Genomic DNA, 27,910 nt, shown 5'->3' on the forward strand with positions numbered 1-27,910 from the left:
TGAATGTGAGAGTTGGACAGTGAAAAAAGTGGGTAAAAAGAAAATCAACTCATTTGAGATGTAGTGCTGGAGAAGAGTGTTGAGGATACCATGGACAGTCAAAAAGACAACCAAATGGGTCCTTGAACAATCAAGCCTGAACTCTTACTAGAAGCCAAGATGATCAAATTGAGGCTGTCATGCTTCGGCCACATCATGAAAAGGCATGACTCATTAGAAAAGACAATAATGCTGGGAAAGGTTGAGGGTAGTAGAAAAGAGAGGAAGACCACATGCCAGATGGCTAGATTCAATTAGGGAGATCATGGGCATGAATCTGCAAAACTGAAGTGGAGCAGCGGAGGACGGGGGGTCTTGGAGACGTCTCATCCATAGTGTTGCCATGATTGAGATCTACTTGAGGACAGTTAACAACAACTGTGACAAGGTGACCTCTGTGCCTGATGCTCAGTCTGCTGTCCAGATGCTGCTGCTCATGGGTGAAACTTCTCTCCTTTGAGGCATTTTATCTTTAAATCAGATTTCAAATGGGTAGCCTTTTAGAAAACAGTTCTGTCTTCTTGTTGGCCTTTCAAGGGGAAACAGTCTGTAAAAGAGGAGATGAGCCATTCTGACAGTTCTTACTCATTTCAAAGTAGGCAGGGGATCTTGACACTGGATTATAGCCTTAGGGATTGGCTCTCTATCTCCTAAAGTACATTTCAGATTTGTGGGATATACTTAGTTAGCCCTGTGAGGTCCACCAAGGAGTGTTTGGTGATATGTACTTAGCTAGTATCAGGGAGCTAAGGTGCCTCGTGAATTCATGCTCAGCTTTGGGATTTTCTTTTTAACAACAATTGGGGATTTACAGACATGAGGGTCTGTTGCAGAATAACCAGAGATTTTGTCCGTAGATGCCAGCTTATATTTTGCTTCCTCATTCCTGTCCTAAAACATATCCTTTCTCACTTTGTTACTTGAGGTCTGTCAGAAAAATAAAGATTCTGCATTGGGTTTACTTCCAATTAAATATGCTTAGGTCTGGGCTGTTGGGATTGTAAATTCTATCTGCTTGTAAGATTGAATAATTATTTAAATTGAAAATGTTTTGCATACTCTGAAGCTAAATTTATCAGTTGTGCAATTAAATGATCTGCTCACAGAATAAGAAATTGTACCAGTTGAAGGAGACTACAACAATATTTTCAGTGTATTTTCCTCCTCTTTGGAGTTACTGTAAGTTCCAAACACACTGCAGAAATAATTTGGTTTGAGAGTGCCCAGGGTCAGTACTAGGGAATTCTGGGAACTGTAGTATTTGTGAGACATTTAGATTTCTTTGTCAGAGAGCTCTGGCACCACAAGAAACTACCATTCCTAGGATTTCCTAGCATTGAGCCAGAGCAGTTAAAGCGGTCTCAGACTGGATTATTTCTGCAGTGTGTTTTGGACCTTCGGCCACAAATTAAAGCTTAGATATTTAATTGTTTAAAACTATTTGAAAGTAAGATTATTTTTTATTGTTGTATTATTTATTATTTATTTTCCAGTTTATGGATGTGTTTTGTCTTAATGATATGACTGAAATTCTTGGTTGTTTTCCACAGAATAATAAGCTTTAATAATGACTGTCTTATAATAGCCATATGAAAGAATGAATCATGACATCAATTATACTCTATTTCACTTGTTTAGAATTAGCTACGGTTGTAGAAACATTCCAGTTTACAAGAGTCAGTATTTATACATTTTCAGTGTTCTATCTTAGACAAGATTATGAAAATTGTATTTCAATTTATGCTTAAAATTGAAATCTGTTTTTCTAATTCTTGGTAGTTTTGAGATCTAAGCTTTTTCTGGAAATATTACAGAACAATTTTGCCTGTTGATTTAGTGTTATAGCAGTCATTGAATCAGAAACATATTTTAGTCAGTTGCACACACACGCACACACGCCTTTATTTTTCTGAAGTGTGAAACACAGAGACTAAATTTCTGCTTAACACAATTAAACTGAGTTCACTGTGGTATTCTTAAGCAATGGTTCATTCTTGTGTCCTGCAGGATATCTATGATCTTAAGGACCAGATACAAGATGTAGAGGGGAGATACATGCAGGGACTTAAAGAACTAAAGGTATCAGGGTTTCTCCTGAGCATGCATTCATAAGTTGGTAATGGTATTTTTGCCAGTGTCACTAACAGAGCTTTACTAACATGTTGCTTCCTTGAAGAAAAAAAAGCATGTCCCTAACCTACAAATCACAGACTGGATGATATTTAATTTATATATCTGCTAGTGAATTTTTTGTGGTGTTTAGTATTATTACTTGTAAAAAGGACAATGAAATACCATATATTTCAGTGATTCCCAAAGTGAGTGGTATGCCCCCCAGGGGGTGATGGAAAGATGTAGGGGGGCCGTGAGGAGGAAATGGGTCAGCAGAGTAGCAGTGAGGGAAAAGAGGATAGCAAGGGTTCCTTCAGTCCAAGTATTGGTGCAGCCAGCAGCCTTTAGGACCATGGTGGGGATGAGTTGCATGAAACTTCTTCTCAGGGTCCCTTAAAACTACAATGATAATTTCATGTGGCGACATCTCCCACTTTCCGCCTGCCCACACAAGCTCGCTCTCTTAGTTCATCTTTCACTGGTTGTGTCAGTGGCGGTTGTGAGGCTTGGGCGCAGGGTATTGCTTCTTTGGCTTGTAACGGCACACACACTGGCTGCACCCCTCTCCACCCCAATGAAGAAGGACTGAGAATTCTTTCTTGCCAGGGAGAAGCTTCTCCCTTTGCACCTGGTCACCTTGGGAGCAACAACTGAGCAGCTGGCTGAGCAGTGACCAAGAGGCCTCTTGCACACACTGGCCTTTGATGGACAGGTGGCATGGGTGAGAGGCTTCTTGGTTGCTGTTCAGCCAGCTGCTTAACTGTACTCCCAGGGTGAACAGATACAAAGCAGCTGAGATTGGTTATTTTGAATTTGCAGTAGAATAGTAGACCTAACTTCAAGAAATATGTATGGGGAGGGGGCACTACGGTTGTCACCCAGGACAAAACGGGAAAGTAGCTGGAAAAAGTTTGAGAATCACTGATATAAAAGATATTCCACTAATACTCATTGTATGAACAATATAGTAGATGCTTTCTATGAGTTGTTATTAAGGATGAATATTGTTAGCAACTGTATTTTAATAAGCAGATACAGTTGAGTTTGGAAAAATAGTAAACATAGACCAGAAATCAGTTTATTTCGGGAAATATTTAGTTATTTAATAATAATAATAATAATAATAATAATAATAATAATAATAATTTGTTTTATTTATTTAGACTATCGCCAAAAACACATAAAAACACCAGCTTTTATAAAGTAGTTTGGGATCTTTTATATAAGTTTTTAGACTGCTCTCCTTCATGGAATTTCTGTTTCATTTTGTCAGATGTCATGTCTAAGCATCTTCTTAACCATATTCCCAAAATAATTTTTGATAACATAACCCAATGATGGTAAACCTTTTAGGGGCTGAGTGCCTGTTGCTGGGGGCAGGACCTCCGCCCTCTGGGGACAAGATATCTGGGGAGAAGAAGGCATGGAACAGGCATGCTCCTCTTCCTCCTCCTCCCTTTGTGCTGTCCTCGGCCTTCAGCTGCCTCCAGACAGGCAGCTGGAGATCGGGCAAGATTCTCTTCCCCCACGCTGATCCCAGCCTACGGCTGCATGGCTCCCTCTGGAAAGGCAACTGGGGGCTGGGAAGAGTTGGGAAGGAGGAAAAACAGCATCTCTTCCTCTCTCCGCCATGTGCTGGGTGAAATAGCATCATGTGCCATCTCTGGCACACGTGCCAAAGGTTCGCCATCACAGACATAACTAGTTGGAGCAAGTGAAAGTTACTTTTTTCCACTAGCTAGTATAGAATCAAGCGAAATTTTTGCCTGACTGTGAAACTTATTTAGAGAAGATAAAGTTCTGATTTTCTTTTTATAACAAAAAAAGCCCTGATTATCATGATAAAAAATTACTTAGATATTAGGAACCTTTCTGCCAGAGAATGGGTTGGAAATATTTGGGCTTTGATGGTGATGTTTAAAGTCACCCAACAGGTAGGTTAACGACAACAACCTCACCCAGGAAAAGAATCCTTCAGTGCTTTCAGGTTTCCCTTTCTCTCTTATGTAGAACAATTACTGGTCAACTTGTAGGTTCCATATAGAGCTATATATCTAACGTCCACATATCTGCTCTTCTCTTTAATCAGAAGAAGAAATAATCTTCATTTATACCTTAGCCTTCTTTGTACTTCTAGTGTCAAGGGTTAGCCTCACATAAATTATTTATACCCAGTTCAGTAGCTCTTTCCATGTTAACTCTTAATTTTTAGGTTTTTTTTTCACCTATTCTTTATGGTTGTTTTGATGTATATTGATTTTAAGCTGTTTATAACATGTAGCCTGTATTTGCCTTGCAGTCATAGCAAATGTTTAGTAACTCCTTTGTTAAAATAAAAACAACAAAGAAGTAATAATTCGGTACTGTATCTCTTCCCTTTTGCAGAATGCAATCTGAATACTGCTTTGTCAAATCTGTCTGGCTAGTCCCTTCCACTGCACTTCATTTTAAATCAGTCAATCTTAACAATCTTTTCTGTCTTATTACTGTCCCATTTACATTCTTTCCTACTATTTGTTAGTTAAATGTGCATACAATATGGCATCACTACTTGATACACCCATTTCTTAATTATAGTGTACATATACCTTGCAAAAGGTGTATTTCTTGGAATGAACATGAAGTGTATAGCCATAATTGTTCATGCTGTTGCTTTATCATTCCTTTCCCACAGTATGTTCTTGTCTCTTAAAGTGAAAATGCTTTGGGGCAGGGCATGTGCTACTCTATGTCATATCTTCTATGAAATTCTGTTTCAAAGCATAGTCAAGACTTCAGTAGACCAAAAGATAACTACAGAAATGTTCTGTAGTTTGCAGGAAAGAAATCTTGTAAAAATCATATGCACATTTTAAAAGTAAAGTCAGTCTTCTGAATTTCACATTTTTAAAAATGAATTTCGCTCCAAGAATGGTGCTTACTTTTTATTTTCAGAGAGTGAATAAATCCTGATTTGAACTGGTTTATACTAGGGCACACTCACAATATGTATAAAATATTTACTTTGTTTTAGTATAGTCTGGTTTTCCTTCTGAACTAATGAACACCCAACCATTTCAGATTGCTCTCAGAGGAAATAGGATATACAGTATAAGCAGTCAAAAACAATGAACTTTGTTTCATGATTATAGAATTACATTACATTATATTACATTATATCTCTACTAAAGTTTAAACAGCTGCAGATATATTTAATTTGCATGACATAATGTAGAAATACATTACGTATGGAAGCTTGAACTGAACCAATTACTGTGCAGCCTGAATTAAATTGAAGAGGAGATTGTAATTTTCTTTACACTTCAGTGTATTAAACTTGGTTGTGATATTCATTTATATCCTGCCTTTTCGCCAATAACGGGTTTCAAGGTGTCTTATTAAAACCAGTACAGATTAAAAACTGAACAAAAACAAAACATATAGACAATATTTAAAAAAAAATAAAGTAATTTGTAGAGCTTAAAATTTTTAATATTCAAGAATCCAAGAAAACAGCACGGCACACCAATAAAAGCCCATCACAGTCAATTTTTAAAAGCCAGGTGAAATATGGAATGTTTTAACTTACTACCAGGAGAGTACAGAGGGACCCATCTTAGCTCCCTAGGAAGGAGTTCCAATGGCTGAAAGCAGCCATTGAGAAAGCCTTCTCCCTTGTTCCAACAGTGTATGTCTATAATATATTTCTTGTTGTAAAATAAAAATAAAAGAATTCTGTTCTTGCTGCAACGGACTATTATCCCTACATTTGAGGAAGTACTTTTCTTTAGGTTCTGTTATGGAGCTATGGCTGTAAATTAGCTGCTTGGTTTGCCTGAAAAGTAGAATAACATAGGATTTAATCGGTCTTGCAAATAACACATTTGGTGACTTTGAATTTATGAATGTATTAATTTTAGTGTAAATACACATTTGTCTTTATTTAAAAAATAAGTTGTGTTAACAGTTTAGACTTTCTTTTTTGCTGTGTGTTTTATTCTTCATGCTTTATTTGAGTAACCTCAATGATACAGATATCAAATATGTACCTAGGAGTCGCTTGCTGAAGTTGAAGAAAAATACAAGAAAGCAATGGTTTCTAATGCCCAACTAGATAATGAGAAGAACAATTTGATCTATCAAGTAGATACTCTAAAGGATGTCATTGAAGAAAGAGAGGAGCAATTAGCAGAATTCTACAGGGAAAATGAAGAAAAGACTAAGGTATTTGAATTTCATTTTGATGATGGTCATAATAATGGAGGCTAACTGTGCACTATTAATACCTGGACATAAAATACTTGTGTATATTAAGCATAACAATAAAGTTAAGATATTTTAATGAAAATGATGAAGAACATTAATATGATGGTTCACAGCAGTCATTCTTAGGGCTGCTTAATTCTGTCTGCCCATAATTTAGAGTCAGATATTTTTAAATTCAGTCATTTGTGGATCTGCAAGCATGTTTATACATTCTTGTGGTATCAGATTATGCAGTGGCAAACAAGTTGCCCTATTTTGTTTTCAAAAGCAAATAATTGGGTTACTTTTTTCTTGATTTTAAACATTATCAGTTCTGCTAATCTTCAGAATAATTGATTACATCAATTGATAGTATTCATAATGTGATAGCTTTCTCTAGAAGTTAATGACTAGTATCTGGGGAGCTCCACCCTCCCTTGCCCTTAGCTGAAGTAAGAATCATATCTCTCTTAGTAAACAGTTTTCTGGGTGGCTCTACAATAGATATTTTGTTTTTTTCAAGAGTTGTAAAGTGATCTGCATGTATTTAAAAAAAATTGTCAAGACTTTTTCAAGCATATTAAAGCCAGGTATATCACAAAGTTGCAGAGTGTTTATAATGAAAACACAGCCTGTTTTGCCATGAAATTAGACCACTCTTGTTGGAGTGGACTGAAAGATGGTGCTGGAGAGTGGCCAAAGCAGCTAAAACAAACTGGTATCCATCTGAGCTAATCTTATTTTGCTGAATAAGAGAAGGTTATGTTCCTGTTGTGTCAGTTTTTTAATCTAATGTAGTTTAGGCTTGTTAAAGTTAAACATGAATTGCTTCATTGATATTTGCTTAATACAGGAATTAGAAAGACAGAAACACACATGCACGGTTCTACAGCATAAGGTGGATGAACTTAAAGAAGGTATTCGCCAGAGAGATGAATTAATTGAGGTACATATTCATGTTTTACAAAGAATTTCAATTAATTTTAATTATTTGCGCAATTATTTTAATTTCAATTTATTATTATTTTACTTGTACAAATCAACATGCATGATATTTCCATATATCACTTAAAACTATCATTCTATGTATCTACTATATTGGTTTGTATTGTATATCATTTTGATAGGTTAGTTGGTCATAGACTTTACTGAACATAACCCAAATCCTTTATAATATACAGTACTTATATTTTAAAAGGGATTATCATAGCTACTTATTCACAAACTACTTAGGACAGTTTATATTTGCCATCCTCTGAAATTATCAAACCCTTGGATTTTAGGAGCTAATATTTTAATATATCATATAACTGTATCTGTATCTATAGTTTTTACACACACACACACACACACACTTATTATATATTATATTACTTTATAAATATATATTATGTTTCCTAATGAAGCAGTAATGCAACTTGTTTACTAACAGAGCAAACAGATCATATGAAATGGCTGATAATCAGCTAGGCTTCCTGTCACGTTCAATCCAAATACCACTAAAATGAACAGTTTTTTTCCTCTAGGATCCAAATAGAGTTCTATCCACATGTAAAGAATAGAACAAGCAATAATGAGTTACATCATCAGTCTGGCTAAATATACATTTTTGTTCTGTAGTTGGAAATTTGAAAGTTTGAGGATGGCATCTCCTAAAATCTTTGAGATCTGTCAATACTCTAAGTAGTTTGATCTTGTATGACTGACTTCAGGTTGGGGATTCCAAATAGAAAATTGTACACCAGAGTTACCTGTTCTGTCCTTGCTAGCATTGTGATTGAAAATCTAATTTGTAAAAGCATAAAGACTAAAAATAGCAGGTTTTAGTTTAACTTGCTACCGCTATGCCCCATCTCCAGTTCCTAATTGCTCTAAACAGCAAAACCTAGTAGGAAAAGAATGGTTTTTGAATGCATTATGTCTATGCCACTATCTAAAATGACACAATTCCATAAGCAGGTAGGCCTAGCTCAGCGTTCATATGGGGCAGTGGAAATGCTCAAGGAAGCCCCAAATTTGCTTCATGAATTTATTTTGCAGGACTTCCAGGATGGATTTACCTCCTTTTCTCCACATTTGAGCCCCATGTACCATTTGAACTATGGTATAATTTTAGACTCAAAACCCTTAAGGACAGGGTTTATTAATTGAGGCCTTCTGTTGTAAAATAACTTTCAAACTACCTATTCTACACTGAGTAATTTAATAACATGTTAGTATTGCTTCCATGAAAATTTATCATCAAAATGTGGCTACAGATGTCTGAACAAATGTACATGCCTGTCAAATGTATGATTATATTTTGGAGCTCTCTTACCATGTACCATGATTTCAGTTCTGAAATAGTTAATCATCAGCTGTTCCTCTTTACAAAGCTGTCTAGATTTGGCTAACATTCTTTTAAGGATGTTTTTATTCACAAATATCAGTACTATATCAAGAGCATAAAACAAAATTGATACCTTGCAGCTTCTGAATGAGCAGGAGAAAAGGAAAGGAATGCAGTCCCAGAAATTAAATTATTAATGTGCTGGTTAAATAGAAAGCACACTGAAACAGATGCTTGTTTTACCTTTTGGTAAGAATTGCTTTTAATAGGCACCTTATATGCCAGTCTGACCTGCGGTGATTTACAAGTATACATCAGTTAATGAAATAGATGTATTCCTAGGCAGGTACCAGAGCTAGAAATAATATGGACAGAATAAGTTCCTGCACCACAAAAAAGAAGGGCAGTTCAACATGTTTCAGCAAACTTTACCAAAAACTAACAATATGCACACATGAAATGAAATAACCATGTCATGTATGTCTTGCATAAGTAAACAAAACATTTTGAAACTTCTAGAGGCTCTTTGAAGGCTTCTTCCAAAATGTATCTTGGAATGATTTCTTTCACCAGTTTCCAGTTTGCTTATAATTTTTGTTTTGGTGGTCAGATGTATAGGTCTATATTTTCTTAATGTGCTATAAGTAGCAGATGAAGCAGGTTCACCAGCTGCCCTACTTTCTGTTTTGCTATTCACATATACCATAGGCCCTCAGTATCCATGAAGGTTCTGGACCCCCCAGCAGATACTAAAGTTTGCATTGTCCCCAATGGCAATGCCTTTAAGTCGTTTCTGACTTATGGCAACCCTACAGGGGCCCTATCATAGAATTGTTGTTGGGGTTTTTTTGTTGTTGTTGCAAGATTTGTTCAGAGGAAGTTTGCCATTACCTTCCCCTGAGGCTGAGAGAATGTGACTTGCCCAAGGTCACCCACTGGGTTTCATGGCTGAGCTGGAATTTGAAGCCTGCTTTCCAGAGTCACAGTCCAACACTCAAACCACTATGGTATGCTGACTCTCAGTGGAAACATACACATGACTACATTTTTGGTTCCAAAATAATCAATGACCATTTTATAGTTCTCTACAATGTTGACCATGCGCTACAACTACTGTACTCGTATTGTTTAAGGAAAGGGAATCTCTTAGGAATAAGCCATTATCTATAATCGTTCATCTTTTTTGTTTCTTTGACTTACCTGCTCACTTTATTCTGTCTTTGTGTAATTTTCTTTTCCTGTCTTTTCCTTTCTTTTATTCTCTTCCCTGTGTTTACTGCAGGAGAACCAACGCATGCAGCAGAAAATAGAATCTGTAACCAAAGAGGTGTTTGACCTCCAGGAGACAGTTAATTGGAAAGATAAAAAAATTGGGGTATGAGATGGATTCTGGAGGTTGAAAAGTGGCTTTAGGAATAGACTACTATTAGTTATCATTAGAATTCTTTATGGTCCCAGGATTAAATTGAGTATGGCTTCAGTAAACTTCAGTTTGTCAATTCCTTGACATTTCCCTGCCTCAATACTAGAGAGTGAGTAAATGGCGTTCAGTATGAATCATGCATAAGTATGTTCATGTATCAGTGTATTGTAGCCAAAAACAAACAAACAAACACATATATGAGCGTAAGTTCTAGTGATATACACAGATAACTAGAATGGTATTTTGGATTTGGTTCCCAGTTTTGTTAAATAACTTTTATTCACTACTTAAAAAAGAAGTAATGATTTTAAAGGTGAACGCCATTTTATCATTAGACTTAGATGCAAGTTAAGGCTCGTTAAAATCAGTTGGATCAAATAGTTATCACTAATTATTGATTCCAATGAGGCTGTAGATCTCTTTCACATATCAGTCCTGAGAGGACGCAGCATTTGTGGGGAAGAAAAACTGCAGATCTCCTCGATGCCACCTGTAACATTTGTGCATTATTTTTTTTTGAGTGCATAGACTTGCCCTGCAGATGTCGCTGCCATCTTCCTCTTCATTTTATTTGCCATTCATTGGCTTTGACTGCTTTTAACGTAGATGTGATACAGCAGCATAGCTCCTTCCTACATACTTTGCCCATTTACACACCTGTGAAGGGAGTGAGTGGTGACAGCCACTCTTAGTCTAGTTTCAGATTTTTGAGAATGGCACAGCTTGTTAACAGTATAGTGTGCAGTATTTGTCATACAGCAGCTGGTGTTCATTGATAGTCTTCCATCCAAGTACTAACCAGGGTTGATCCTACTTAGATTCCAGAATCAGATGGGATCTGGTGCCTTTAGGGTATTTAGGCCCCTAGCTTAATGAATTAGGCTGATCAATTTAATATTTGCCAGATATGTGGTAACTGAGAAATATTTGTGCCACACAGAACTACTGTGGGAAACACAGGGCCTCATAAATCTTCATTTTCACCTTTTAACCTCACTTTTTGTTTAGCTGATTATCTTTCATTTGTAAGAAATCTTGCTTACCTATCACACATTCTTTCTCTGTGCCGTTTTCTTTGTGCTACCTGCCTGTACCTCCAGGCTCTAGAGAGACAAAAAGAGTACTTTGACTGCATTAGGATTGAGCGAGATGAGCTCAGAGATGAGCTGGCTGACCTCAAGGAAACAATGAAGACAGGAGAGGTATGTTAGCAGTAGCAGCAAATAACAAATGTAGATTTGGGGCATAAAGCTCTATGTGGTGTAGAGTGCAGTATCATTGCTTCGGCCTACATCTTCTTTTTACCTAAACAAACAAGAACAGTTGTGCTATTACTTTTTGTTGTGCCAATTAAAGTAAAACAAGGCTCTCTCTTAGGTACTGTTAATCTTATTTTTTTCCAGAAACATGGATTAGTCATAATCCCAGATGGCACTCCAAATGGTGATGTCAACCATGAACCAGTAGTTGGTGCAATAACAGTTGTTTCACAGGAGGCTGCCCAGGTCTTGGAATCAGCAGGGGATGGACCATTAGGTAAAAACTGTTTTTTTAAAGAACATCACTGAATTTGGATTGTAGTGTGTATAGATAAAAATTAATAATTTATGGCCTGACACAGATGGGAACATCTTTACTTGTTTTTGGATAGATCTGTGTGACTAGTTGCAGCAGTCTCTGAATCTAGGCAGATATGTATCAGTGCATTTAATTTAAATTTAAATGTTTTAAAATGTAAAGTCATTAACTATATTCATCTTCTGGTAGCAATATATACTGTATATATGCAACTGTAAGTTGACCTCATGTATAAATTGAGGGCAGGTTTGGGGCCAGAATTATGGATTTTGATATGACCTGTGGATACATTGAAGGTAAACTCTAGGCTTTGTCCGGGATTGCTGCCAGCAATCTCTGACTTATGCTGATAACCAAGCCTGCAACCAACACGTGTAGGCAAAACAAACCTTGTGGAGAAGCAGTCAAGGAGCAAGCCGAGAAAACAAGCCGGTGTCGGGGTTGCAGAAAGTCATGCGTGCCGAAAGACAAGCCGAAGTCAGGAAGCCAGAAAGCAGCATGGTCAAAACAGTCCGAGGTCACAATAGCCAAGAGATAACAACGGTCCGGTCCGAGGTCAAGGTAGCAAGATAACAAGATGTCAGGAGCTAGAGTGACAGCAATCACACCAAGGGCTCATGCAATAAACTCTAGCAACAAACTCAAGCCTCTCTCCCACTTAAATCAGGGAAGCTCTCCCTCGAGCCACCTGAGGCTGGTTTGCCGATTGTCTTTCTGCAATCCTCCTGGATCTGCACCTGCAAGCACTCTCGGCCCTTCTCTTTTGATAAGAAGGCACTTGCAGGCACGCCTCGTCTCCTGAATCACCACTAGGCTGTGGCACCATAGAAGGCCTTTCCTCAGCACTGGGACCTGGTTGGACCTCCTGCTCTGGGGCTGGGGAAACACAGCTGGGACCTGGCAGAGCAGAACTAACACCTGGCGTAGCCTCAATCAGCCCTTGCTCTGGAGGAGGCTCATCCTCCTCCTCATCCTCCGAGAGCTCATCTTGGCTGGCCTTGACAGGCTTGTGATGGTGAACCGATGGCACGCAAACCATTTCCTCTGGCATGTGGTGGGGAGAAGAGGAGGAAGAGTTGCACACCTCTTCTTCCTTCTTCCTGATCCTCCCCGGCCTCCAGTTGCCTCTCTGGAGGCAGCTGGAGGCAAGGAACTGCGGGGGGGAGGGGGGGAGGCGCACACCTGTTCCTCTTTCCCCCCCCCCTCACCTCCTGGGCTTTCAGCTGACTCTGGAGAGGCAGCTGAAGGCCCAGGAGGGCAGGGGGAAGAAGTCCTGCCCTGGAAGTCCCACCCCCGGCACCAGATAACACCTGGTGCCCGAAAGACCTTTTAGTGTGTGCACTCAGTCTCTAACAGGTTCACCATCACTGCCCTGGGCACATGTAACAAAGGATGTAAAGGATGAAGCAAAGGAAATCAGTGCCCAAGAACTTACAAAATCCCAGCAGGCATAACTGTGCTCACTCTATAGATGGATGAAGAGGGAACTACAGTAAATCATGGCTGTGGGATGAGTGTGGAAGGCAACTAGGTACAGGTGGGTCTAAGAAAACGCACACACATTAAAAAGGACGAAAAGACAAAGCATAGAAAATGGCGACTACATTGGCAGTGATTATAACCTTTAACTTTAATGCAATAACTTTGCCTATTTTAATCAGCAAAGCTGACAAATAAAAATGTAGTACTCAAATCCTTCAAAGCCCAATTCATCTCGGTTCTCCTTTGAGCGGAAGCTCTAAAGAGCTGCTACCACCATCATTTTCCCACCTAGACATTCAAAAAGGTCAGAAGCAGAGCCACAACAAAGGTGGGGGGGGGGGTGTCAGTGCTTCTTTTAGTGTCTCCTGGGACAGACTAAGCTGTTGGCTTATCTCACTGAGAGAAGGGAATGGTTCCTTTTTTAATAAGAGTTGAAGTACAAGACTTACATTGACCTGTGGATAAATCAACCCAGGTTTTTTGGGTCAATTCCTTGACTAAAATTTCTAGACTTATACATGGGTATGTACAATAAATACGGCAAAAGAAGTTTAAAATGTGTGCAAAAGGAGCAGCAACATATAGATAGTTGATGGTGAAAATTCATGGGCTGTTACAGTATGGTGTGACAATCAATGTGCTAAAACAAGGCCTAGAAACAATTCTATAAACAGGAGAGGAATCTTTCCTTTTGCACTGTCTTTTAATACCCAGTGATGATTTTTGGAAGGTGTTTTTGCTGTATGAAAAGTTGACTTTAATTTTCTAATTGTTTTTTATAGATATTAGGCTAAGAAAACTTGCAGGAGAAAAGGAAGAGTTGCTGTCACAGGTAAAGCTCATACTCCCCCGCCCAGGACAGTTTGTAAAGAATGTTGAAGCCTGTACTAGAATTCTTAACAAACAAAAAAGCCTCTTTAAATTGGTTAAATCATAAAGCAGTACTAGGCCCCAGCATTAGCTGATAAGCAATACCTATCGACAGTTGTTCAATGTTTCTTAGACCCAGAAAAGAAAGCTATATGTTAAGGACCAGACACTGAAGGAAAAAGGAACGCTTATACGATGTCTAGTACTAGAATTCTTTTGAATACCCATCTCCTAAATATTCATGTAGCTCTATGTAAATGGCCACAATATGTCTCTGTGTAGACATGCAAAACAGGTTTAGTTTTTCACAGTTGCTTCACATTATGAGGTAGTTGGATGAGAGCTTGGAAAGTTACTTTTTGTAAATAATTTGGTACTGTTACCTAAGCGTACTTTTTGACAAGTGATTTGTTATCATTACTTATTACACTATTAACAAGTCACTTGTTGAATTATTAGGGTTTAATTTTTTTAAAAAAACCTTAAGATTGATAAAATAATGGTGTAATACTTGGAAATTCCTAACACAAAGCCTCTAATGTGGTTTTATGAAGTAAAATTTAAAAGTAACAAGAAAACATGGCTTGTTGTGTCCAAGCAAAGGGAGGGGGTAGACATGTTACAGATGATGATGTTGCTTTTATCTCTTTCCTTTGAGGCTTTGATGAAGACCCACTATGCTCCAAGTTTTTTCTTAGGCCTCATATGGGGATTTAATCCCTCACCCCAAAAGGTGTAATTATACTGGTGATTTTGCCATTAACTTTGCCACACCTGGTGGAGTCTTTCTATCTTACGTTGCTGTTCAGTCTTGTCAATTTGAAATAATACATTGTTGTTACTGGAAAGTTGTGATACTGATATTTTGTCTTTAAAGATTAACTCTACTATATTTGCCTACATATAACTAAGTCACCATTCGCATAAAATAGCAACAGTGTCCTGATAAATTCTGATCGGACAAATTCTGTGTGCTTGTTTAAGTAGTTACTGTAGACTGCAGTTTGTGATTGTAGGTGCATGGTCATAAAAAGCAATATTGTTTGTAAATGCCGAAATATTTATTCATTATTAATAGATGCAGTAGTGAACTGTTTACAACGTTTATTTTAAATTATTATATTTCAGATTAAAAAATTGAAATTCCAGTTGGAAGAGGAACGACAGAAATCCTCACGAAATGATGGAACAAGTACTGATTTAACAGGATTAGAAAATGGTTCTGATTTACAGTTAATTGAAATGCAGAGTAGGTATACTTTCAGTCTGCAGTTACATTTGCAAAGTTTAAATTCTTCCTACATTCAAAGAGGGTCAATTGTTGTGGAAAAGACTGTTGCCATTTTGAGTGTGTAAATTAGTTTCTATTTTGTATCTAATTTTAGGTGATGCAGTGAACAGTTCTTCCCCAGCTATTTGATGTGGGAAAGCGGCATTCAGTTTTTTACAGTGTGCCAACGACTGGCACCATGTTTGTGCTCAATGGCTAGTTGCTAGTTTCTTTCCTGGGAACTTGCCAGGAACTGTCAGCCAGTGGCTCAGGGACCAACACCATTCCAGGGACCACTGCTTTGGGTAGCACTGATTTTAAGCATGTTTCCCCTTGCTCTTTAGCCAAAAATACTTCTTGGAGGTTTACAGGCCAATTTTTTTAAAAGAGCCTGTATTCACTCTCATAATTTAAAAATACAACTGCACCGTCAACAGCAAAAAGGGAAAGGGATGGAGAGGGAAGAATGACATTACAGAGAAACCTAGGTGCCTCATATTTATAATGATTGGCTAGGATGAAAACTGTTCAGGAAGAAGTGAAGCTGGTCTATGGGTCAGATTGATGGAGGGGTCACTGCCTCTTTCTCGTTTCTCCTTGTACTACTGCCAAGGGGCAATAGAAGGAGATTTTGACATCCATAAAACTCACTTATCTCTCTACAGAAGCTTTTAAAAATGGTTTCATTTAAATGTTTTGCAGTGTCAACAAAAGAAATAACTAAGTCATTTGACTAAACCATGTGACTAAAATTTTGATGACTAAATCATCACTATTAAGATGAAAATCTCATTATTCAGGGCTGGTATAGTTTGTGTGCCAATGCATGCATTGGCTAAAACTCCTGAATTCTTAATTCTTCAGCTTCTGAAGGCTTAGAAGAAATCAGCAGTAAATACTGTTTTGTTCAGTGTGAGGAGGTATCCAGCAGTGGCTTAATTTCCTTTATCTACCAGGAAGCCTGATATTATATGAATGACACTTTTTGTAGTCCAGCATGCCTACGGTCTTCCCTAGTAGTTTTCCCTGACATGCCCAGGACAAAGTTCTGCTCTTCAGCTCTCGTTTAATTTTCTAAGCTCTTACTATTCATATTTTGTCTCTGTGTATTCTCTGGGATAAGTCCAGTCAGTGAGAGATTCCCCCCGCCTCAATTCTCCAGAGGTTGTACTTTGTCTCAAGTTCACCCACTGAATGGAACTGGGGCAAAGTCGACCAGTATGGGGTTTAAAGAATGAAAACCTAGGTTGCGTGATGATCCCTGCCTTCCTGGGCACCCATTCTTGGATGCCTACATCAGAAGAAATATTGATGGTCAGTGTCCAGTGCTTCATTCTTCCCTTAGAAGAAAGAGCCAGTTTCCATGCTAGATACTTTCCCTCCCTCAAGTAAAAGAATTTTAGAATTTCCTTGCCTTTGTTTGTTTTAGTAGAAGAGGCTACCAATATAGTCTTCAGTGACATATTTGTTCAGTTGACAACCCTTAATTTTTTACTTTTGTTTTTTTTTTGCATCTAGGAGATGCCAACAGACAAATTAGTGAATTCAAATTTAAACTTTCAAAAGCTGAACAAGATATTACTACTCTGGAACAAAATGTAGGTATCTTTAAGATTCTGGCGTACATCAATACCTCCAATATATATTTTCCCCACAGTAGATGGTATAAACACCTTTATGTCCTCTGCTTCTTCAGAACCGATCACTTATACTGTAGTGTTAGTGTGAAAATCCTTTCACTGCACAGTCAAGCCAACAGTTCCCAGATTTTTATTCTGAATATAGATGCCAGTTTTGCAGGGGAACCAGGGTTGGCTGGTTTAAACAAAATGACTTAAACACTCATGGTTGTTAAAATTAGTTATTCATCATTTTTTAAAAAAACCTTGCTGTTATTACTATTTTACTTCTTGCTGGAACGCTAATTACTGAATTTAAACTTTTTAACTTTTTTTAACATGGTTTATTGGCAGTTGTTAATTGTTAGACCAGTATCCAGTGTCCATTGTTTCTTTTTAATTACTTTACTTGATAATGCAAGGAATGCCATTCAGAAAAAAATCCTTCAATTAAGTTCAACCAAAACTTCTTTTAAAGAAGCACTTTTTAAAAGAACAAATATTATTTAAGCTAGAAGCTGTAACATCTGAACGGACAGGTTGCTTACCTGTAACAGTATTTCTTCGAGTGGTCATCTGCGAATACATACAAATGGGTTTCACTGTGCCTGCGCAGTGCTGTTCAGAAACTTCTGGAATCACTGGGCAAAGTTTACTTTGCAACATATAGAAACTTTTTGGCGGTAACTCCGCCCACCCGTTATAAGGCCCCTGCCTTCCCGCTCTTTTCCCCAGTTCCTTTTTTCCGCCGCGCTAGCTGCTTCAGGGAACTTTCGCTTGCTCTTGCTTGCTTGGAATCACTTTCGTTTTGACCTCGGACTGTATTCTTGACCATTCTTTGTCTCCCGCCCCTGGTAACTTCGAACTTCGGACTGTTGACTTCGTTCTCGGATTCTCCCTCGGCTGTGTCGTCCTTTCAAGATGCCTGCACCCTTCAAAAAGTGTGACATCTGCGGGGGCAAGGTGCCCGTCCAGGACCCGCACTCTTCTTGTCTTCTCTGCCTCGGCAAGGACCATGACACCAAGTCCTGCTCGCTCTGCAGGTCCCTTTCTTCCCAGGCCCGGAAGAACCGTGAGTCCCGGCTCACCTCGGCGATCGCCCTGGGCAAGGTACAAGAGGGAGGTTCTCGTGCTTCATCCGTCCCGCCCTCCGCGCCCCCGGCTTCATCTTCCAGGGCCAGCGTATCCAGCGTGACATCCGCCAGGGCCACCATTTCCAGCGTGGTGTGTGTCCCGGCCGGGACAGTCCCTCCCACCACCTCCGATGTGGCCCGTGGCTCCAAACCGCCCAGTGCCACCGACAAACCCTCCAAGCGCCCCCATAAAGCATCAGGGACTGAGGGTACCGAGCCGGCGCCTAAATCTGCGAAGAAACCGGACGGTTCGCACGCGAGCAAAGGGACCGGGACGGAGGTCCAACTCGCCTTGCCTTCATCCTCTAAGGCATCCAAGGCAGCTCGTCACGCCTCCAAGCCGAGGGAGTCGGCTTCGGTTGCGGAAGCGACCCATGTTTCCGAACAGCACTGCGCAGGCGCAGTGAAACCCATTTGTATGATTCGCAGAGACCACGAAGAAGAAAGTATTTTGCTACTTAATTTTCCGATTCACTCCTATATTGCTATAGCCCTATACTCCTATATATAAGATGCCAATTTGTGTATATAATTCCTAGTTTTATTGAAAAATGTAAAAAAAATGTAAACCAAATCCTAATACCCCTGGATTGTTAATGTTAGAAAGCATTAAAACATGGTTGAGCAAGCTTTCTAATATATAAAAAGCAGGATTTGATTTTTTCACTCTATGATTCTATGAATTTAAAACCTAGTTTATAACAGTTTATAGGATTTTTTTTTAAAAAAAACTAAATATTTTTGAAACAAGATGGGAACAGAACTGGTGGGTGTATTCATGTATTGGTGGATTTACATTTGCAAGAAAAAGAACCATTGACATTCTAGTTGGATGGAAAAAGAAGAGAGCCTATTATTTAACGTGTAGGACCTAAGCATATAGGCTAGGATAGTGCTCGCCTGGATCAACCCTGGGGTTTGAGTGGGGATGAACGGGAGTTCACACACCTGTCCCCTCTCTGACCTGGGACCAGAACAGTTGAGTTCCCACTTAGTAGCCCTCCCCGTTGCTGTGTCTGACATGGAAACAGAGCACATGGCTGCACCCATATGTTTAAGCATCCCATTTCCACATCAGATGTGGCAAAGGGGGGGGGGGGGCTCCTGAGGAAGACCTATGACCAGTAAGGTAAGGAGCATGGTGGGACAAACACCCAGGTTTTGCCATGGAGTTTCTTAGAAACTGCAAAACCAGGGGTCTCTTACCCTGGGGTCAGGCTGGATCCTCTGGATCTGCGTGTGATCTTGCAGTATTGGGCCCATCATCTGATCTAGACAATCCAGGCCTTTTGGCCATAGAAACAGTGCATGTAGAAAGTGAGAGTGTGAGATGAAGACTTACCAATTCTTTTTGGAGGGGGGACATTTGCACCATCTGCAGTTGGGGCAGATGTAGAACACCTCTCCATGTTCCCAATTGGACTAAATTACACTGATTGGATGGGGCACTCAAGGATTTGACAGGAGTGGAAGGAAGCTCCACCAGACAGCTGGCTAAATATAGAAACTTTGGGTCCCATATTCCCTCAACCTGAAAGTTCATGGAACTTGTCATAAGTGATGGTTTATCTTAGACAGTGATTGGCTTATGATTTATGTATAACCAGAATTTGATTGATTTATGACTGAATTATGGTTGATTTATGAGATTTGTATTATGCAATATAGTTGTGGCCATCTTTGTTAACCCATGATGCTGTATCCAGCCATTATCCCAGCGCAATGTTGACTTTTACAATGACAATAGTCCACTTGACATACATTTCCTCTCTTAAGATCCTAAGGCATTATACCACCTCAGCACATATTTCAACTGAAATCTCTGCCTGGTGGGTTGGTTGACTGTGGGGACTGGAAGTAGTAGTTTCCGTTTTCTTCATTTAGTGTTATTTAAGATAACTTTACAGATAAGATGGGCCCTGCTTTCACATGGGAAGAAAAGCGAATCACTGTTTTCAATTGGTTTTGTAGGTGGTACGACTTGAAGGTCAGGTTGTAAGATACAAAACTGCTGCAGAGAATGCAGAAAAAGTAGAAGATGAACTCAAAGCAGAAAAGAGAAAACTTCAGCGAGAGGTAAAATGTGAATAAATTTAAAGAATTTAAATGTCAATGTCAATGATCACTTTCCTATAAAGCCAGCTTAGGGTTAGTTTTGTATGGCATCTCTCTGGCATCTGTAACCGGAAAACATCCATACTGCCAGCTTTTGATTTGGATTCAGCAGTCTTCTCTGAAAGCTCCAGAGCCAAATAGGAAGCAGAAATGGAGCTTTCTTCTGATATTAGTTGCATTGATATTTTTTTATTCTTGTCTAACTCAGCTGGCTTCTACTTAACTGTTTAAAAAGTGACCAGTCACTCCACTTATTTTCTACTGGTGGCTGGCTGTTCATTGCCCAAATAAAATGCCTACAAGTTAAACCAGTGCTTTAGCAGCTAAGGGACAGTGTCACAATGTAAGAGTGAGTCCTTATATTGGGAGAAAGATGGGATATAAGAAAATAATAATAATAATAATAATAATAATAATAATAATAATGAAAACAGATGGCTTAGGTCCTGAATGAAAGAGCAATAGCTGCTTTGCTTTCGTATTTGCTGAGATTGGCAGCACTACCTGAGTCACAAGCTGGGAAGGTTTCTCTGTATTCTGGTTGACTTCAAATTTAGGGGTAAATTCACCTCCAAATTTACAATCATCTATCCTGTGTGATTTGGATCTGTTTCCATCCATTTCTAACTTGTATGCTGATGTGAGGCAGATATTACACTGTATGGCTGACCAAGACTGAGATGAGGTTATGTAAAAGTGAATTAATAAATTATAGGCTGAATTAGAAATGAAATTATACTGGTCTTCAGTACTGGCAAGATAAACTCTGGATGATTTCTAGTGTATCAGAAGGAGTTTCTGTGTAACAGTAGTAGCAACTTTGAAAAGCTCTGTCCTAACAACCATTTAAATTGCTGAAAAATGCAAGGAACTGGGTAGATTTATTTGCACGTGATGGGACTAGCAACTTTAATCTTCATGCTCATACTGAGCTTGGGCCACACAGCCTGATTGTGAAACATAAAGATAACGCCCTTGTCTTTGAACTACTTTATACCTGGCTCTGGCTAAAGAACATGGGGTTTCTAATTTAGAAAGAAAGTAGGTTTTATAAGGCCAAGTCTGCCCAGTCCTGTTGTAGTTGAAAGGGAGAGCAACAGTGAGACTACAGCTAGATGGAATGGCAAACTAATATGCTTTGTAACAAGTCCAGTTTTTAACATACTGGTATGAGTCCATCCAGAAACTTTCCCTGGGGGGGGGGGGGCGGGGAGGTTTGGGGAGAGGATGTGCCTGGAGTTTGTAGCAATCCTCTCCCATTTAGATAGTCTTTGGATTTGACACTGAAGTCTTAGGGAATCTTAGGGAAAAGCGATTGAGACTCTGTAATGAGATAAACTACAGAATCCCTCCCTTTCTGCATAACTGTTGCAAATCTAGGTATGAATATACAGTATATCCTGTTTGCTTTGTATTATCTTATAGTCAAAGTGGCATAGTTGAAATATCTTGCAATTCTATTTGTGGATAGGAGTCATTTTGTTTTTCTTTCATACTGTGTTCAGAAACTGCATTAGTTTGTTTAAAATTTCACTGTGTTGCAAATCCTTACAAAGCTATCCATTGTATTTAGCATGTGTATTGGCTCTTTTTTTTTTTTTTTTTTAGTTAAGAACAGCATTGGACAGGATAGAAGAGATGGAGATGACCAATAGCCACTTAGTAAAACGGCTGGAGAAAATGAAGGCAAACCGAACTGCACTTCTATCTCAACAGTAGCAAAGAAACCTTAAACATGCACTGCTCCTTGAAATAACTTGTCCCAGCTTGTTTTAATACAGACTTCATTTGGCACAAACTTTGAACACGGAACAGTTCAGTGAATTTTAGTTCCATAATTAAGTGGAAAATATTTTGTAACTTGAGCAAATGAAAAAAAAATAGCTTGAATCTTTATGCAAATGATGAGTTTTAGCAGCTTAAGTCTAGAGTCTGCTGGAGCCCAATGCTGTATGATTGATTTCCTGCTATAAACTATTTTCACAATTGTGAAATTTAGTTTATTCACTGAAATATTTTCAACTGCTTTAATAATGCTTGGTGCTTGGAGACGACCGCATGAATTCAAGAGGATGCTGCATTACAAACTAACCAATTATGTGCTGAAGACATCACATGGCACAAGTGCCTTCTATCTAGTGCAATGTAGACTTCAATGATTAGTTTAAAATAACCTTTGGAATCAGATAACATTTATTTTAAAATACATTTGGGGTTGTGTTTGCTAAACTTTATACATTTTTGATGGAAAACACTTTTGTAAAATATTTAAATTTATATAAAATAGAAATGACTGTATAAAATTTGCTTTATTGCATGGGTGACACACACCTGTTTTAGACTTTAAAAATTACTATCCCCAGCTACTCTTAGTGTAAGAGTAGTATGTATAAGATGTTTTGTTGTATAGGGCAAAACTTGGTGTGTCAGGTGCTTAAGTGTGGAGTGGAACATGGGTGGGTGGGAGAGATGTGGCAGAAAAATCTATTAAACCGACACTTTACTTAGTATTGACGGTGTCTGTGTTTCCTACCTTGCTATTCTCTGTGCCATTAAATACTTATGGAAACATAATACTGACATATGTGCATGTAACTCAAGTTATGTCAATTCCTGGATGTTGCAGTAAGAATTCCTGCACGTGGATCTTGCAGCACCTTTGAGACTAACTGATAGAAAGATGGTCGCAAGCATCTGAGGAAGTAGGTAGAAGCCTACAACAGCTCATGCTACCGACTTCTTTCAATTATAGTTGGCCCTTCACATTTGCAGCTTTGATTATTCACAGATTTTATTAATAAGTTCTTTCTAGAAATCTAGGTCCTCCAGTCCTCCTCTGCCAGAAGTTGACCATAATGTCATGCTGGAAGACCGGTCTTAGGGATTCCTAATGAAAACACTTCTCTGCGCATTTGTAGGTCATCCAGTGGGATTCTATAGTCAGCTTCTGCCAGATGTTGACCATAGGTTTGCACTGGAAGATCTAGAGATTCCTAGAAAGGTGTTCTCTTAACCCCAGTGAACATGGAGGGCCCACTGTAGTATCAAAGATGTTACAAGATCCCTTTGCACACTGATTTTCCTTTTCAGACTAAGAATTTTCAGTACAGCATTCAAACACACCACCCTATGGCAACTGTCCGATCCCGGGGTGCACTGCCAAGGCCATTACAAGTGTGTGTGTGTGTGGGGGGGGGGATGATCATGTAATGTCTGTTAAGGAAAGAGAAATGAGGTTGCTGTCCTAGGACAGTGATCCCATTTCTCTTGCCATTGGCTACAGAACTGGCAGTTCCTTGAAGGAAGAATGGGACACAGCACTCACTCACTGGAATTTAAGACCGAGGGTTCCCAGTTTCCTTTTGGAAAATGTTATTTTGACAATTTATAATCCCTCAAGTGATTGAAATTACAATTTACATTAGTGTTCCTGGATATAGCTTAGTAGCCAATTCTTCTTTACAGAAGTTCCTGAGCCTGCCTATAGTACCTGAGATATGAAAGCAGTAGTTAAAGTTCTATTGCCTTGTATAGATTAATTCACAAGTTTATATTTTGGAAGATTCCTGGAAGCATGGAAAATTTCCTGGATGAATAATTATCATTGCCCATCTTCTGTGTAAGTAAATCTAGTTTTTAAAATGATAGTGCCTCTCGTTACACACAGTGATATTCCCAGGACACAGTGTTGACAGTATTCTCTCTCTCTATCCATCCCTATTGGCTGAGATTTTGCATTTTTATATATTGTAGTTGTGCTATCGTTTCCTTCAAACACATGATATACTAATACACAATTTTATTAACACTTTGGCTGTAGGGCCCTAATGTTTTTCTATTACAAATTCAATTTGAAAAGTTTGCTAGTCACCTTAGAAAGCTGAGTAACGAACACTTCCACTGGTTTCTGACCCAAAGTAGTCACTTTTACAAGGCAATTAATCTTAAATTCACTTTAATGCTGTATTAAGTTTTCAAGCAGTGGTAGTAAAACTGTTAACAACTATGGACATTAGTTCACACATGTGTGTTCAGCACCTCTCAAATACTTTGTACAAATCTGGTAGATTAGCAAGCTGCAAAATGTTGCCATTTTCTGTGAAATTTTTAGGCGGCAAAAGATGGGTCCTTAAAGCTTTATAAAGTACATGTTCCACTGTCCATTTCCAAGGTCTTGTAGCTGCGGCAGAGTCTTCAGCCTGCAATAAGGGTTTAAAAAAAACCATCTAATTATGAATTAAACAGCTTTCAATTATAGTATTTATTAGCCACAGATGTAAGAATACAGAGCAATGCTCTTCCTGAACAGCAGTGGTTCCAAACCTTTTCGATGACTCACACCCCTAAAAAAAGTAATAGCACATTTGAAGATGAAGAAGTCTAATTTCTAATTTTTGAACCATATACAATAGTGCTGGTGAACAAACCGAACTTAAATTTGTATACATGGTTGGAAGCCTGCAATTTTTTTATTGCAAAATTTGGAGAAGCACCAACACTAGGGTAACTGCTTTGATTAGCACCTCAAAACAGCTTGCATGAAAACAGAAGTGAAGTAACCACTGATTCATAATATTAGAAAAACTAAGAGCAGAGTTCAAATCTCTGCTCAACCATGAAAACCCGTTGAGTGACCTTGGGCAAGTCACAGTCTCTCAGCCTCAGAGAATGGCAATGGCAAACCACCTCTAAAATCTTGCCAAGAAGGCGCTGTGAAGGCTTTAGAGTTGCCATACATAAAAAATGAGTTAAAGGCAAAACAACACACAACTAAGGGCTAAGATGCCACACATTCTGTCAACAGACCTTACTGATTCATGCAAGAAAATGAAATGTATTTTCAAGAAAATGAAAAGTACTGCAAAAGGAATGTCTTCAGAAAGCGCTGTGCAAAACTTACTGTGCTATATAAACACTAATAATAATAAATATTCTCAATATTACAGTGTCTAATTCAGTGTAGAACAATTTCTTCTTGTGGTCTCCGACTCACATGAATGGGTTTGCCTGCACCTACACAGCACATCTTTTGGAACCTTGTAGAGCCTTACATAACTCAACAAGTCCTATATGGGGCCTTCCTTCCTAAACCACCAGTTCCTTTTTGTCTACTTCCATAGCAACATCAACACGAACCATGTTCATTGAATTACCTTTAGTCTTGTCATGTCCTTATTTGGCTGATTCAGCCCTGGAAGTTAGACACTCTCTGGATATACGTTATCTAGCACCGGTGGTTGAAGCTGTGCTCGCCTTCTGGGCTTCTTTCCTTGATGTTATCCTTCAAAAAAGTGCATTTGCTGTGGTGCCAAACCCCCAGTTTATGATGGACATCAGAAGTGTCTTGGTTGTTTAGGCAAAGCTTATGTGGTTACCTCTTGTGCCCATTGTACCACCTTTATGCCTCACATTAGATGAGACAGTTTTGTTTGAAGGCACTCTTGTACAAGCAGGCCCTCAGGCCTCAAATGCTGTCATGGCCATCTGCTGTTCATATGGAAGCTGCAGCGAGAGCTTTGAAGACCACTTTGGTTTCAACTGCCAGCTCTTCTGCTTGGCATGGAATTGCATTGGTCGAGTCGATCCCACCCTGTGAAAGTGTCCACAGTCCAGTTCTGACAGTTGAGTGACATTTACATGTCTCCGTATGCCAAGTAAATCCCTGGAGGTCAAAATGCAGTCGATGAAGAAAAAGCATTCCAAGGAGAAAGGCCACTCTCCAGTCTTGAAAGAACCACTGACTCTTCCTTGTTCTACCAATGCTGGACTTGAGGCCTCAGGAGCTGTATATCTTGACTGTATCACTGGGATTTGATTTCCGTACTTCCATCCCTTGAAACTTTTATTATTATTTCCTTGTATGAGTAGGGGGTATTATCCTCACGTTCAATGTTTTGATGTCTTACTTTTCACTTAATGTTCAGTAAACTTTTGATTTGTTTATAGGACACTCCCACCTTCTACTTGTGTATTTTGTTAGTCTTTCATTTGTGTGAGTCACAGAGACCACGAAGGAGGATGAGAGGTTGTACACCTGTAACTGTAGTTCGAGTGGTCATTTGTGTACTCGCACAACACTGTCCATCCTCTCCTTGTTGTGTCTTGTCTGTCTTATGGACTGCTGCACCAGTGTCCATGGAACTGTTGGTTTAGGTGGGAAGACCTCTATATGACAAAATTCTTATGTAACATTTTAGAACAGTGCTGCTCATACTTTTCAATTCTGTTATCCGTAAGGTGTTAACCCTAACTCATTATGTGTGAAAGAAAAACATGTCTCTTGTATCAGTCTGAATAGTATTGCAAAAATGTAGTTTTGATACCATGGGCTAAAACCAATGTTTTTTTACCATTACTATTATGACGGAAAAACCAAAGAAGACACAATACCTGATTTGTAGTAAGATCAGAGTCTTCCATTATATACTGTTTTCTAATAGAGTAGAACATGGCACACTCTTTACTAAGGCTTTCAAAACATTCTTTCTCTTCATCCCAGTTAACCTGTTAAAAAAATAAATATTCTGCTCTAGGCTTTCCATAAGGTTTTTAAAATAACCAGTGCAAAGGAAAGAGTACTTAATATCAAGCACAATCTGCCAAGTTTAAAATACTGAACAGCTTCCCTTTCAGATATTCCACAAATATCGTATCAAATCAATACAAATTCTGTATGTATTTTGCTATGATGTTTAAACATTTTCAAAATTAGTATGATATTATGTATAGTCAACTATCTGTTGTAGCTAAACTGACATATCTATAGGTTATAGCTAATGGTAGTACAGTGCAGTGGGTTCAGCAACTGTAGCGGATTAAGGAGCCAAAATTCTGTCTTTGAAACCCTCCAGGAGCCACACAGATCACACTGAAAGACTGGCATTCTTTGAAATTGTATGTGTGTGAGCTGCAACCTATATGAAAAAATGAATAGCCACTCAGTTGTCCAAGAGGCAACTAGAAAAGGGAAAGAACAAGGACCAAAAAAAACAAGACGACCCCCACATTAAAATCCTGCTTAAACAGAAAGTTCTTTGCCTCCTGGAAAAAGGAAAGCAAGGAGAAGGCCAGCCTAGCATCCTGTAGAGGATGAGAGCAGTAACTGAGAAAGGTGTCTCTCATGTCCCCACCAAGTGAGTCTGTGATGGTGGCAGGACCAAGTGAAAGCATTCCCCTGTAGATCTTAGAGCACTGGCAGTTTCATATGGAAAGATAGTCTTTCCAATAGTCTGGACTTAAGATATACACTTGTCCCTAACTTTTTGCAGGCTTGGAGTTCATGGTCTCGCCCTTCGCAGGAGGGACAATTGGCGAGGGATGAAATGGCATGCGCAAATCCTGCAGTGCTGCTAATTTTTTTCCATTCAACTAACAAAATCAGATAAATTATCCAGGCTTGCATCAGTTAGATCTGAGAGTGCTTAATTACTCTTTGAATAGTCTGTACACAGCCATTAATTTTTTCATTACTTCTATTCTCATGGCAAACAGTGCAGGCTACAAAGAATAAAACTGACCATGTTTATTTTTTGTGCAAATATCACTAACAAATTGTAATTCAACATCAACATACCTCTGTGGCCAAACGAAGGACAAACATAGGTAGACCTTCCAATGGAGGAACGTAATTATCAATCAAAAGTGGCAGTCCTGTTAGATTTCCTTTCTGTAAATAGAGTTTTTAATCATTGTATTTATTCTTCCACCTACATCAGA

General features: G+C 38.8%; 2 protein-coding genes across 12 annotated transcripts in view; one reads left to right on the forward strand and one right to left on the reverse strand.

Moving 5' to 3' along the window:
• The window catches only part of LRRFIP2 (LRR binding FLII interacting protein 2), a 61,586-nt gene extending 38,873 nt beyond the window's left edge, over window positions 1–22,713 (forward strand). For 2 of the 9 annotated variants that reach the window (XM_089532653.1, XM_089532652.1), the window contains 11 exons: window positions 2,047–2,118; window positions 6,184–6,354; window positions 7,229–7,321; window positions 9,987–10,079; window positions 11,228–11,329; window positions 11,531–11,663; window positions 13,970–14,019; window positions 15,186–15,306; window positions 16,846–16,925; window positions 20,051–20,155; window positions 21,803–22,420. In XM_089532653.1, the coding sequence (XP_089388779.1) occupies window positions 2,047–2,118; window positions 6,184–6,354; window positions 7,229–7,321; window positions 9,987–10,079; window positions 11,228–11,329; window positions 11,531–11,663; window positions 13,970–14,019; window positions 15,186–15,306; window positions 16,846–16,925; window positions 20,051–20,155; window positions 21,803–21,913 (1,131 nt within the window). In that variant the 3' untranslated portion in view covers window positions 21,914–22,420. The other 7 variants (XM_089532655.1, XM_089532656.1, XM_089532657.1 and 4 more) reach the window with 7 other exon arrangements.
• Window positions 22,714–22,803: 90 nt separating this feature from the next.
• Window positions 22,804–27,910, reverse strand: part of LOC149309543 (DNA mismatch repair protein Mlh1-like) — a 38,057-nt gene continuing 32,950 nt past the window's right edge. For 2 of the 3 annotated variants that reach the window (XM_089532649.1, XM_089532651.1), the window contains 3 exons: window positions 27,768–27,860; window positions 26,585–26,698; window positions 22,804–24,393 (listed from right to left, as the gene is read on the reverse strand). In XM_089532649.1, the coding sequence (XP_089388775.1) occupies window positions 24,226–24,393; window positions 26,585–26,698; window positions 27,768–27,860 (375 nt within the window). In that variant the 3' untranslated portion in view covers window positions 22,804–24,225. The remainder of the gene's footprint in view (window positions 24,394–26,584; window positions 26,699–27,767; window positions 27,861–27,910) is intronic. The other variant, XM_089532650.1, reaches the window with a different exon arrangement.

Source organism: Sceloporus occidentalis, unplaced genomic scaffold (assembly GCF_023333645.1).
Source record: "Sceloporus occidentalis isolate IW3139 unplaced genomic scaffold, rSceOcc1.0.p SCAF_7, whole genome shotgun sequence".
Taxonomy (NCBI): Eukaryota; Metazoa; Chordata; class Lepidosauria; order Squamata; family Phrynosomatidae; genus Sceloporus; species Sceloporus occidentalis.